At 34.0% G+C, this 14,652-nt stretch overlaps 1 protein-coding gene across 4 annotated transcripts in view; it reads right to left on the bottom strand.

Moving 5' to 3' along the window:
• LOC141506039 (lymphocyte cytosolic protein 2-like) overlaps window positions 1–14,652 on the bottom strand; it is a 124,583-nt gene that overhangs the window by 72,971 nt on the left and 36,960 nt on the right. For all 4 annotated transcript variants that reach the window (XR_012473756.1, XM_074212444.1, XM_074212446.1 and 1 more), the window contains exons 5-10: window positions 12,504–12,532; window positions 9,761–9,795; window positions 3,859–4,051; window positions 2,769–2,854; window positions 2,000–2,066; window positions 1,825–1,908 (exon numbers count right to left, since the gene is read on the bottom strand). Coding sequence is in view for 3 of the 4 variants with exons in the window: in XM_074212444.1 (XP_074068545.1) it covers window positions 1,825–1,908; window positions 2,000–2,066; window positions 2,769–2,854; window positions 3,859–4,051; window positions 9,761–9,795; window positions 12,504–12,532 (494 nt within the window). In the remaining variant the exon portion in view is untranslated. The remainder of the gene's footprint in view (window positions 1–1,824; window positions 1,909–1,999; window positions 2,067–2,768; window positions 2,855–3,858; window positions 4,052–9,760; window positions 9,796–12,503; window positions 12,533–14,652) is intronic.

Genomic DNA, 14,652 nt, shown 5'->3' with positions numbered 1-14,652 from the left:
TCCCAGCATGGGATTACAAGCTTATACGAAGGCAGGGAGTTAGGAAATGAAGAGTCTGAGTAACAGCAAGTGGATTAGATTGACTGTGGTATAGAATATTAAGGAGGATAATGTGGTATGTCTGAAAAGGCAGGCTTAAAGCCAAATTATGAAGTATATTAGAAATCAAGCAAAAGTTTGTATTTTATCCTATAAGTAAGAGGGGATGACTGGAACTTCTTAAACAGGGAGTGATTTAGTCCCACCTAGTTGTTTAAGAACATCAATTTGATAAGCTTAGTGATGGATAGATCAGGGAAGACAAAGTACTGAATTAGAGGCTATTGTAGGGGTCCTGGCAAAAGACTATGAATGTCTGAACTAGATGGCTGGCTATATTAATGGAGAACAGAAAACAAATGTTAAGGGGCAGTTATGTGGGACAGTGGATAGAGAACTGAACCTGGAGTCAGGCAAACTCATCTTCCTTTACTCAAATCTGGCCTCATGCATTTACTTTCTGTGTAACCCTGAACAAGTCACTTAACCCTGTTTGCCTCAGTTTCCTACTCTGTAAAATTATCTGAAGAAGGAAATGACAAACTATTTTTGCCAGACACTGCTGATTGTACAAGTCAGCTAAGTGGTTGGTTTTTTCTTAAACATAAACTTATTCTCTCTCTCCAATCCAGCTTTTACAGAGATTTTTTTTGAATAATCTTCCTAATGAGGCACTCTGATCATATCATGCCTTTACCCAGAAGCTTTTAGTCACTCCCATCACCTAATATATAAAGTATAAACTGTTCTTGATCCTCTTCACCTTGGCATTCAAGATTTTCCACAATATAATTCCAACCCACCTTGTCTGGTTTCTTATTACAACCATGTGTATTCTCCATATTAAAAAATGACAGTATTGTTCAGTGATGTCATTGTTATCCTGCATTTTCCTGACTCCATGTTTTTGTTCACATGGCTATAAATGGGTACCCCTTTGCCTCTGTCAAAGTCCCCTCCCTTCCTTCCTTCCAGGTTCCTTCAGGCTCTCCCTTCTCTGTCCTGAGTGATTCACCTATTCCTCAGGTGAAAACTTGCCCAAATTTCTCATAGTGCTGTGACTGGGGCCATCCTGTATAAGTATACTCCTCTTCCTAGGATAATAGATATTTGAGTACTCTCCAAGAAATCTTTGTGTTCTTCAGCACATACAAAAAAAAAATCTAGTACTTATATAAGGGCTTTAAGGTTTGTGAAATGCTTTGCATATAGTGTGTTCACCTTTACTACTATAAGTCTGCTCTGGGACTTTTGTAATAACATATAAATCATTATCATCATCTTAATAGCTAACATTTATTAAGCATCTATTATGGACCAGAATCTGTGTTAAATGCTTTTCAATTATCTTATTTGATCCTCCGAACAACCCCGAGATGTAGGTGCTAATATTACCCTCTATTTTACAGAAACTGAAGCTGAGAGAGGTTTTTGGTTACTTGCCCAAGGTCACACAACTAGTAAGTATCTAAATTACGATTCAAATGTAGGTTTTCCTGAGTCCAAGCCCAGTATTTTATCTTCTACACTACATTGCTGCTGAATAGGCAATTAGTAACAATTTGCTAAATAAAATGGAATCTAATTCAGTCCAGTTTTACAACTGAAGAAACAGAGTCCCTTAAAGGTGGGTGACTTGCTCCAGGTCATTCAGTAGCAAAGATCTCCTGATTTCCAATGCAATTCTGTAGAAGGCAGAAACCCTTCCAAATGAGTTTTTTTCAATATACATTATTGTTTAGAAATATAGGGGAAAAGGTACCTATGATTAGTGCATAAACTCACCTATTCCCATAGAATCTCTTTCAAATTGAGGTATTGTACGATTCAGTTGTGGTTTTTTACTTCTGTCTATGGATGGTGCAGGCACTGAAATTAAATCACAGTGATATAAATGGAGAGATCCAGTCATTGGAAGGGGAGACTAATGGTCTTTATAAAGATAGAGATTTGAACTTACAGTTGGGTGTTCGGTGGTTTCTACCTCTAATTACATCTTCGGGATTGGATAGTGGAAGTTGAGGAGGCTGTTCAGAAGAGATGAAATCATTATAAAGCAGAATTTGGGGGATGGGGAAAAGGGAGAGGAAGGTTTCATAATTATGTTTAGGTCAAGCCTCAGCAAAACTGTTGTCACTGAGTTTGTCTTTCACCCTCCTAACCTTTCACCCTCCTTTCTGGGTCTGCTTTCCTTATCTCAACAGCTACCTTTCAGTCTCCTCCAATCTTTTCATCACTTTCAGGGATTCCTAACAGTCAATTATATATCTCATTAGGAATCTTAAGGCTGTATTAACTAGAATCATAGGATAATAAATTCACTTTAAAGACCAAGTCTTCCTTTTCACAGATGAGAAAAATGAGATCCAGAAAGGAGAAGTGATTTCCCTCAAAATGCATTTGTACATTTCATGCCTTATTCATTTAAGAATGAAAGATTTTTATCTCCTGCTAAAAAGGAATTTCAGGCATCAGTCAGCAAGGGAGGGGACTATTTGAAGGAGCTGGGGACTTTCCTGGTGTTCTTGAAAGCAGGCTATACCAGCAGCTCCAGATCTTGTTAATATGTTAAGCTGGTCCTGTTTATATTTATTTGAAAGTAAATTTTCCCAGTTATTTTCAGTATCAAGAAATTTAACCCAGTTCAGAGGACTTGTGTACTATGTAAGGTTAAGAACATCTTTGGAACAGAATGAAGATGAAGTCAGGTAAAAACAAAAGAAACCTACTGTGTTATTTCGACCACCAATGGCTGGTAAGGGTCTCTGAGGTGGAACTGGAGGAAGCTGATGGGTTTTCCCAGCTGGGGGCCTGTCTAAAGAGAACAATGACAAAGACATCTTAGAGGCAGAAATAAGGCAGTGATAGAATGAAGGAAAAGAGGCAGAAGATAATAACAATTCTGATAATCTCCTTAAAATGAAGTGGAGGGGAAGCTAGGTAGCACATTGAATAGAGCACCAGCCCTGGAGTCAGGAGTACCTGAGTTCAAATCTGGCCTCAGACACTTAATAATTACCTAGCTGTGTGGCCTTGGATAAGCCACTTCATTCCATTGCCTTGCCAAAAAATAACCTAAAAAATGAAGTGGAGACACCCTGAAAGCCCAGGCAAGTTCTTTTTCTTCCATATGCAACTTCTGTATTTATATATGAAGAGCTGGAAGGGGTCTTGGAGACCTTCCAGATTTGTAGTCTAGTAAGGAGTAGGAACTAGACCTGTGATCTCATTGTTGTAAGAGTCCCTAAGATTTCTCTACCAGAGCTGATTAACATCTTTCCCATTTGTTGTTAGATAATTGTGTAGGGGCACTGAGAAATTAAGAAACTTGCCCAAGGTCACAAAACTTGGGTAAGTAGTGTGAAAGGCAAGATAGGTATTCACACCAGAGCTTTATCCACTTTACCACAGCCTCTCACAAAGCTGAGGAGCCATGAAATGGTAGAAGAGAAGGGAGCTAGAGAAGGAAAGAGAAATGAAAGACCACAAAAAAAGCCACAAACTAGATTAATGACAAAGCTGCCATATTTTTTTTAGTTAGTTGATGATCAAGTTGTAAGGAATTCTCGGTGTGGAAGCTCCCCTTCTCCATTATAGACTTGGCAGTTGATCTGTGACTTATTATTGTAGAGAGGTGTCTTAAGTATTGAAAAATTAAGTGACTCCCCTTAGTTACATAGTTAGTGTTTTTCAGCAATAAAGCCAAGTCTTCCTTAACCCAAAACTGATCTGTCCATTACCCTTAATCTGCTTGGACTAAGAGCTTAATTGAGACTTCTTGATCCAACTGCCAGAGTTAAGGAAAAGTAAACCTTTTACCTATGTACATGGAACCTGCACTAATCTTGGCAGGAAAGATGATGTTTTGCATGGTGTCCTCATCATTGGAGGGAGGGGGCTCATAATCAGCATCATCTTCTGGGGCAGGCTCCACTTCATCACTGGGGGACTCATAATCTCCATCATCTTCTCCATCCTGATCTTCATTTGGGCTTTCATAATCATCATCATCCTGTCAACATATGATAATGATGGCAATGAATATTTTAGATTTGCATACTAAGAATCAAACTGTATGCCTACTAGCTTAACCTTATAAAGTCTTTATGAAAGTAATCTATACATAAAACCAAGAGCTTCCCTGATAGAAATGTGAAACAGGAATAGATAGTTTTTCAAAGTCTTGTACAACTGATCACATTTTCATCATCTCATAATTTACCAAGTGATAGAATACAGCACTGCTTGGTAAATACAAAAAAAAAAAAAAACCAAACAACTCTCAGAGTGAAACTTAGTCTGAAAATTTTCTGGTTAAGAATCTCACATGAGCCAATGGGGACTAGAGATAAAAAGGTGAGGGGTGAATAGCATTTTGATGATCCCAAACTATTCAGTGAAGCAAAATGCCATATTTGAAGCACTTGCATCTGCCAATGATGTAAATAGACTAAGAATTTTAGACCACTATTCTTATAGAGGGATGAATTGTGGTTGGCCCAAAAGCTATTTCTATGTGATTTTAAGGGTTGGCAATACAATAATAAGTAGCCCTATTAGGAATAATTGCTTATGTAAGAGAAGTATGTGTGTGTGTGTGGGGGGGGACTGAGAGATACAACCAGCAATAGTTGGGAGTTGGTCCCATGATGAGAACGAAGAACAAAATATGAATAACTGAAATACTACAGAAATAATCATTAATTATTAAAAGAATTAATGAAAAGTCTCCAGGTTGTTGATTAGGTCCTCTATGGAGGAATAATGAGAATATTTAGACAAAATTGAATAAAATGAAGAGACATGAATGTGTCGTGATCAGCATGAAATAGAGAGGGCACCCATACTGAAGATGTCCTAAATTAAATGAGTTAAGAAAAAGAATTGAACATTTACTATATGCTAACTATGGTGCTACAAATAGAAAAACAAGATAGTCCTTGACCTCAAGGAGATTGTACTCAAATAGGAAAAGAAAACACATATAGAGGAGTGGTCAGAGTTCTAGATAATCCCAGAGAGAGGGTGACCCCTAGGGAAATTGGTTGTCCTTTTCCAGAAACACTAGTAGGATGAATTTGATTAAGGTTTGCAGAGAAAAAGAGAAGAATCAGGGTATGAATGGGAGGAGGAGAATTATGACAGGGTAGATGGCAAGAAGATGAAAGAATATGGAATATGAATGGGATTGACTATATGTAGCTGGCTATGTGGCCTCTGAAATATCCCAAGTGATTTTAAATGAATTAAAAATAGTTGTGAGAAAGAAAGAATAATAACAATAATAATAACCCACATAGGTTCATATCATATTCAAATAGTATAGAAATTTAAATTGCTATAAAATCATATCGCAACCATACTATGTTTGGAAAGCATAATCTACATATTTTAGAATGACAGAATATAAGAATGGGGGATGCCAAAGAAGCTGACTAATCCAACCCTGAAAATAAGCTAGATATGTTATCATACAATCCCTCTTTGAAGACCTAATTTCTCACCAAGACCCCAGAGAGCTGTGGTGATCATGAGATTCTTTACTTTATTCTTTATCTTGTTGTGAAAGTGTCTGTTATCTATTGCATATAATATCTGTTCTTAAATTTAGAAAGATATTATTGTATTTAGGGAAGTTCCATTTCTTCCTGTATTTTCTAGAGTTTTTAATAAAAATGGATTTTGTTCAAAAGCGATTTAGTATCTTTTCATAAAAATCATGATTTTTAATATTATATTATTTACATGGTTAATTATATTTGCAACTTTTCTTATGTTGAACTAACTTTGTATTGTTGATATGAACTTAGTTTGATCATACTGTATAATTTGGTAAATTTCTTCTAATATTTTACTTCAATTTTTGCATTGATTTTCATTAGAAGTACTTATCAGTAGTTTTTTCATCATTTTTTTTAGTTTTTGCAAGGCAATGGGGTTAAGTGGCTTGCCCAAGGCCACACAGCTAGGTAATTATTAAGTGTCTGAGGCCAGATTTGAACTCAGGTACTCCTGACTCAAGGGCCAGTGCTCTATTCACTACGCCACCTAGCCACTCCATCATCATTTTCTTTTGTATCAAGACAATATTTATTCAAAAATCTAAAACATTTTATTTGCATTACACATAGTTTATGTAATATTGGAATTAACTGTTCTTTGAATGCTTTCTAGAATTTACGTGTAAATCCATCTGCTCTGGAGTTTTTTTTCCTTTGGGGTTTTATTTATGGTTTGTTCAATTTCATTCTTGTTTTTGGTAACTGGATAACTTAATACCTTTCTTTCTTAGTTAATCTGGATATTTTATATTTTTGTAAAGATTTACTCATTTCCTCCATGCTATTAGTTTTGTTACTTTGTAAATTAGTAAAAACATTGCTGTTAAATTCCTTTGTTTCCTCTTCAATTGTGGTGAATTATTTTTTTCATTTTAGGTATGAATAATTTGGTTTTCTCTCTTTTTAAAAGTCAAAATGGCAAATTTTCTATTTGATTAATTTTAAAAAATTAATACTCATCAATTCAATGATCTATTTATTCCAAATTTCATTAATATATTTTTTGAAATTTTAATATTTTTTACTTTGCTATTTAGCTACATTCCATATATTTTATTATGTTGTCTTCTTGTCTCCCTGACTTAAATCCAGTTCACTTACATGTCATGGCATTACCTCCCTGATGCCATGGTCCTCTTGGAGAATAGTAATAATGACCAGTTAAGTCACAAGTCTAGTCCGAAGTCTAATAAATTCATGGAGAATGAGGGAGCAATAACCACTAGAAATTATAGAAGCTTTATTCTTAAGAATACTTGAAGTGATCAGTGTAGGTTATGCAGCAAAGTATTCTTCAATGGGGAATTCTGCTGAAGGATTTAACTACTTACAAGTGACTGAATAAAAGGTATCTCTGATTCAGAGATGCAGTGACTTCTTTGGGATCCCAGTAATCAGAGTCCCCTTATTTGTTCTTATGGTTTTATAGCATCCAAGAGCTTAAACATGTTTTACTAATTTAGTTGCTTTTCAGTCATGTCTGACTTTTCATGACTCCATATGGGGTTTTCCTGGCAAAGACACTGGAGTGGTTTGCTATTTCCTTCTCGAGCTCATTTTACAGATGAGGAAATTGAGGCAAATAGGGATAAGTGACCTGCCCAGATAATACACCTAGTAAGTATGAAACCGTAGATTTGATCTGATGCTAGGCATTGTACTACCTACCTCCTCTTCTTAAACATTGGATAACAGCCAGCTACAATATAGGGTAAAAATGTTAAACTAATTTCTAAAGAAAACAATTTCCTAAATAAGTACTACTTCGACCAAGTAGAGGTTTCTAACCAGCAGAGTGCTAGAGCTGACTAGAATTGATCTATGAGAGAAAATTATACTAGTTTCAGTGTGAACTTTTACACAGAAATGGACTAATGCTACAAATCAGAACTTGATTTATTGTTTTATTGATTTTCAAAACTTAGGAAATTGATGGGGAAAATGTTAATAGTAAAGATTAAACTTAAAAATATGTTGAACACACTTTTTTTGGTCTTTTTTTTAATCAGAGACCTGGTTGTTTGAAATTTACTAAGACATAACTGCTTCTATACAGATTTAGGAAAATCATTTTGTAAGTCTCATTGAGGATGGACTGAAGTGAGGTAAGATTGAAGCAGAGCCATGATTTTGAGACCTCCTCAACTAGCATATTTATTCCACAGAGATGTTAGTGGGGCCTCCCCCTGCTATAGAAGAATGTTTTCCCTATTTTACCTTTTATTAACACTAGTTTGTGCTATATTGTTATTCTTGTTGCCATGATGCTCCCTTATGGCCTCCATATATACTAAGATTTATACCAAGGAAGTTGTTAAAACTATGCACCATATCTCTGCAGGTCTTACAAAAATAGCAGTTAGCTAACATATAAAAGGACAAAAGCTCATAAATTCACTATTTTTTATGAGCTGACAGATGACAAGTCCTCATAGACCACTAGCACAGACAGAACTATGACACCAGTTGCCCAGATATCATAATGATCCTTTCAAACTTAAGGATGCTTTAATAACTTCTCCCAGAAAAAAAAATGTTCATATTCTCCAAGTTACATGGAAAAAAAAGTTTTCAAAATAAAAAGACCTAGCAGAGGAGATCATAGTCATGCAGAAATAGAATTAAATGTATGTCATTTCTGTTATTCTGTCCAATACTGGCACAATACCTGAGATTTTCTGTGAATTTACATTCCATACACACATACACACAAACACACAAAAACACAAACACACACACACACATACACGCACACATACAATCACATACACCCACAGATTCAGAGAAAGCCCTATACCAATGAAGTCATAAGTCCAGTCCAAAAATTTTTTAGAAAGTATCTCTGTTCCATACTATACATGATCATTGTGATGAAAAAAGAAGATATTGTATATCCTTCCTTTCTCACTCTCACTCCCCTAATGAATCTAATCAACTGCCAAATCTTACCATTTCTATCTTTACAACATCTCTTCACATATTTATTTTCCTCTTCAACCACAGTAATCACCATAGATCAGACTTATCACCTCTTACTTGATTGCTATAACCTCCTCTTTGGCTCTGCTGCAATCTTACTTCATTTCAGTCCATCCTCAATGAGGCTTACAAAATGATTTTCCTAAAATGCAACTCTAACCCTGCCAATTCCTCCAGTCAATAAGTTTTGACAACTCCTTATTGCCAAAGAAGTCAATAATTAACTATTTTACCTGACATATTAAGCTCTTGACAATTTGTCCCTTCCCTTGTTTCTAGTCTTCTTAAATATTACTCACTACATTCTAGGTATATTGGGGTACTTGATATTTCATGAATGACTCCATCTACTGTCATTAACCCTTCGCATTGTTTTGTCTTAGGAATGTCCTCCCTCCTCACCTTCCTTTTTCTCAGACTCAATTTAAGCAACACCTCCTATAGGAGGTCTTTCCCAGAATTTCCACCTGCTAGTGCCTTCCCTATACAAGATAACTTTGTACTTGATTTATATGTGTCTTGTACAGACCTATATATGTACATGAAGTCTCCCATATTAGAATATAAGCTCTTTGAGGGCAGGAATTGTTTCATTTTTGACTCATCCTTAGCTCTTGGGTGAGATGTATAAATTCTTGTTGATTGATCATTACATAAAATACTTTAAAACAGTACGGTCACTATATGTATTAGCTGATATCATTTTCAAATAAATTAACATTTTGGGGGGCAGCTTTGTGGTACAATGGATAGAGCTGAAGGTCTGGAGTCAGGAAGACTCATCTTCCTGATTTCAAAACTGGTATTGGACATTTACTAGCTATGTGGCCCTGGACAAGTTTCAATTTTTTCATCTACAAAATGATCTGGAGAAGAAAATGGCAAACTGCTTCAGTATTTTTGCCAAGAAAATCCCAAATGGAATCATGAAGAGTCAGACACAACTGAAAAAAATGACTGAACAACCCTATTATCATATAGGTGTTGGAAAGCAGTGCTGAAACATGGGTTTATCTGAACTAGTATTCTTGCCCCTTTTTGGACTCATTCCTCTACCAATAAAGAAGAAAATCATTTGAAAAATTTCCAGAGACTAAAGACAATGACCAATATCAAGCAAACAAAAAAACAACACTTCAAAATGCCTATTTCATAGAAGCTACTGGACATGTAATACTCACAAAGGATGACCAGCCACCATCATCTTCTTCGATATCTGGAGAAACAATGAATTTGGTATCAAATAAACACATTAAGAAAAGTCATTCTTCCCTTTCTACCCTTTTCCCCATTACCAACTCCTCCAATTTTGCCTCATATTCCCTAGACACACTTGAAAATTGTTCATAAGTATCTCTAGATTATCTAATTGGCTTATTCAAGGTATAACTTTGATTCAAGGCCCAATATAAGAAGGTTGATTAATGTCCTAGAGAGGTGAAATTTTTGGAAATTTTGAATCTTCAAGGCTTTGGGGGTGGAAGGATAATAAGGACTTTTGCAGTATGGTAGAAAGAATGCTGCATTTGAAGCCACAAGCTCTAGCCGTGTATTCTAATTCTGAGAAACTGAGATGTAGGACTGGCTAAATCAATTCTCTGAGCCTTCATTTCCTTTTTTGTCAAATGAAAGGTTGGGCTTGATGACCATGAGGTCCTTTCCAATATTGTTCTGATAATTTAGGAAGAAATTGAAATGGATAATCTAGTAATTATCTCTAGTTTAGATTTTGTTTGTACATAGTTCTTTACATGTTTTCTCTACCATGACATTTTTTGAGAGAGCAAGGACTGTATTTTACCATTCTTTTAATCCCCAGTGCTTATCACTAGTTGGTATATACTAGGTACTTACCAAATATTTGACTGACTGGATGTAGTTATTTTAGAGACCATTTTCAAAAAAAGATACATCACCCTTTAAAGTTTAGAGCATAAAATACTTTGTATATATCTTGATTTGCTCATAAAATTATCAGTTTTAGTATATGTAAAAAAATGAAGGAACTGAAGAAAAAATTGTTTAAACATTTTGGGAAAGTTCTTTCTCCCTATTTATTTAATGAATAAGGAGAAAATAGAAATCTTGGAAAACAATATTTTTCTCAAAATATTTCCTTTGTCTTCATGTCCTAAGTATTGTGACATTTAAGAAGTTCAAGTGATGTTGTTTCTGAGAAATTGATAATGTTATTAAATAATGCTAGCATTTTATTATTAAAATGATTAATGACTGTCTTAAATTCCAAACATTATGTATGACAGTAGGCTCAAAGTTTATATGCTCTTGGAAGAGTCAGTGGTCCTGATGGTAGTAGTCAATTATAATTGGCTAGCAGTTAATGAGAAAATGATTATTTTAATGAGATATGAACTCATTCTAATGAAAGTTTAAGAGAAATGAGACTTGGATCACTCAAGTCTTGGACAAAGATTTATTAATATACATATTTGGAATCCACTTCTACCTTAGATCTGCCTAATCAAATAAAATGAACAGGAATTCACCAATTCTTCCAGTTTGGTAGAGTGAGTTTTCCCCAAGATTTACTACAATGGTGGATTTCTGGATAAATAGGTAGAAAAACCTTTAATTCAAATTCAATAATTAGTTATTAATATAAGAAATAATCATTTCTCTCAGTAAGCATGAACTTTCTTCTAATTCTTGAACTCTGTCTTCAAATACTCTTCTTTATGAGTCTTTCTTGGCTGCCCTTTCCTCTCCCTTACTCCCAACTCCATTACCTCCTTTCCTCACTGTCTATAGCACTTTAAATATCTATACATCTTAGCATTTTACTAGTTGCTGTCTTGTAGCATATACATGTGGCTATTCTTCACTTGAGTGAATGTAACTCTTGTGCATGGACACCATCTTTTACTTCTCTATTTCTCATCATACTCAAATGCCTACAAAATCTACTATTGATGGACATTAACTGAGTGGGACTGCTGAGAGACATCACTAGAAATAAAAGAGAAACTCATAGGAGGGCAGTATATTGGAGACTCCTTAAACTTAGAAGTGCCTAGGTCAAAGAGCGATGGTCAAACATAAGTAGCTACTGCCACAGATAGGGGAGAAAGCAGCAGACAAGCCCTCAGAAATAATAATAAATTTCACCTAGAGATAATAGGGATGATTTTTGCCCCCTGCAAGTGAGGAAACAGGACCTGATAAAGCAGGAGTAAAATCCGGGTTTTTCTAACTTGTTAGTCAATGTTCTTTCCGTAATATTGTGCAATAATGCCTAAGTTCAAAAGGTAGTAGACAGTATTTGAGCCCTTAAACTAAATAGAACAAAGACTCAGTTCAGCATTTTCCAGGATTGCTTAAGGCTTTTTCTTCCTGACATTTCAGATACTGTTTTTCAAGATTTTTGTTTGTTCTTTATCATCATTTTAGAACTTACAGGAACCCCATCAATTTTAGGATATAGAAATTGAAGCCTAGAAAGCTAACTGATTTTCTTGATTCCCTTAGAGAACTGGTAGAATGGCATCCCGAACTGATATTAACCACTCCTAAAGTCTAGGGGTAATTGAATCTCAATTAGAAGGTAAATTAAAATTTCACTCTGAGACCCCTAGTTTAAACCAAGGAGGAGCTAAATTCAGAATAATTATTTGAGAGGAGATGGGATAACAGAAAGTTAACTCTAGTAGCTACATAATTTTGCACTTTGGGAAAGTATCACTTTAGGAAAGGAAACATGATATCAGGGATCTAGAAGGATGAATCTTGGATGACAATCTTGTACTTTTCTCACCAAACTCTGCCCAAAATCTTACTTAGGGAAGTACTTTGATAATTAGACTACTAAATATTTAAATGACACCTATATAAGCAACTTTAAACCATAATAACTCAAACATAAATTACCAGTTTAATCGAATTATTACTCATATCATAAACTATTACCTTTTTCTTCAGGAAATCTTGGATGGGATCTGAAATGACAAAAGTGAATGTTTTTTATATGATTGGAAAAATCACTGTCTTAATCCAACTAAGCAGAAATAAAGGATCTCCTTAAAGTTTAGGATATGTCTTCTGCTACCTTTTTAAAAATGCCAATCTGATGGTAAGGTAAGCCCCAGATTGAAGTATTCATAGAAAACCTATGCATAATAAGTAAGAAAGGCATTCCTTCTTCAGTTTATTTGAATCTCCAAATAGTTAAACCAAAATAATTTTACTAAAAATATTTTACAAATTATAGAATTATCCCAAACCAGGAAAGGATTATTGAGAAAAAGAGATACATAAACCAATGTCACTAATTAATATTTGCAGAACTATAAAAAGAGATAAAAACAAAGTGGCAAAAAAGTAGAAAAAACTGCAGAAATCTATCAAAAATGTTCAATAACAGGTTATTCTTAGATGAGGAATGCAAGGATGAAATGATACTACCTCAACATGATAATAAAACATCTATCTAAAACCAAGACAGCATTATTTATTATGGAAAAATGTAAAAACTTTCAGTAAAGATCTAGCATAAATCAAACATGTCAATTAAGATAATTATTCTTTCAAACAACTTTAAAAATGCTCCCTAAAGAAGGAAATACTACCTATAGGAATAAATGGAATAAAGAAATTAAGACAATAACAATTGCTAAAGAATAGCATAACTATCTCCATTTATATTTTTATATGTTTTACTGAAAAATGCAAGAGAATCAACTGCAGAATCAATCACAAAACACTAAAACATCTTCAACCCAGTATTAGCATATAAATCAAATCCCATGAAATATCTATATTTCTTACATACTACATTGATAGCAAACTTGAGTAAAAGGGAGAAAAAGAAATATTTAAAATACAGCAAAGTGCATGAAATTTGTAGTAATGAGCCTAACGAGAACACACAATATGCAAATACAACTGTATGATTAAAAATGGAAAAAGAAAATCCAAGTAATAAAGGAATTCCATGTTTTTGGTCAGATGATTTATAAATAAGATGATGCTGCCCATATTAATCTACAGATTTAATGTTATATTAATAAAATGACAATGATATACTTTTTAGAATTAAATATAAATCAAAGGGCAGATCAAATCTTTAAGAAAATCAAAGGAAATAATAAGGGCAGGTAATAACAGAATAGAAAGGAGAATGGTATTTCTGCCTTTTACATTATTTTATAAAACAGTATTTTTTTTACAAGCAATCAAAAGGTGGATTCAAAAAAAAAAATCTAGGTACTAGATAAGCTATGGAAGATTTAACCACAAATATTAACAGCAGTCTAGAATTTAATAAAATGAGAACTCAGATTCCTGAAGAATTAAATTATTTTTTAAAAAATCTGAATAAGGAGTTTTATTAAAATTGTATTTTGACAAGAATCTTATATAATACAGCATAGTAAATTCTAACTGGCTAAAATATTTAAAGATTTTAAGAAAACCAAACCATGAAATTAGAGAATGTTATGAAAGAACTTTCATAATTACAAATAAAGGAATAATTCTTAACCAACAACATTTTGGAATAAAGGATAAAAGATAAAAAAGACAATTTTAGTTATATGAAAAGAAAGCATTTTTGTACAAATAAAATCTGTACAGCCAGAATAAGAAAAAAAATTTTGACAGGGAAAGATCCTTGTGTTAAACTTCTTTGACACAATTCTAACATCTAAAACCAATAAGAATTGATACAAATCTATAAGATAAAGAGCCTTTCCTCACTGGCTAAGTAGTCAAGGATGAGGATGCTTGCAGGAAATTTTTAAAATAAAAAAATACAAACTATCATCGTAGTTTCATCAGTTAGCTAAAAAACAGAACAGAAATCGCCTTCAGTAATACAAATTTTATTGTTGTTCATCAGTCAGCTAAAAACTCAGAAAAACAGAAACTATCATCAGTATCACAGCTAAAAAAATGTTCAAAATTTCAATAATGAGAAAAATGCAAATTAAAAGTACTAGGTATCATTTAATAGCCATTAAGCTGTCAAAGACAGTAAAACAAGGACATTTTCAATGTTGACAAGGCTGGAAGAAAATAGAAACAGTATAAGAATGCTGGGGATTAGTTTGTTTTTGGA

Source organism: Macrotis lagotis, chromosome 1 (assembly GCF_037893015.1).
Source record: "Macrotis lagotis isolate mMagLag1 chromosome 1, bilby.v1.9.chrom.fasta, whole genome shotgun sequence".
Taxonomy (NCBI): domain Eukaryota; kingdom Metazoa; phylum Chordata; class Mammalia; order Peramelemorphia; family Peramelidae; genus Macrotis; species Macrotis lagotis.
This window is presented reverse-complemented; position numbering and strand designations above follow the sequence as displayed.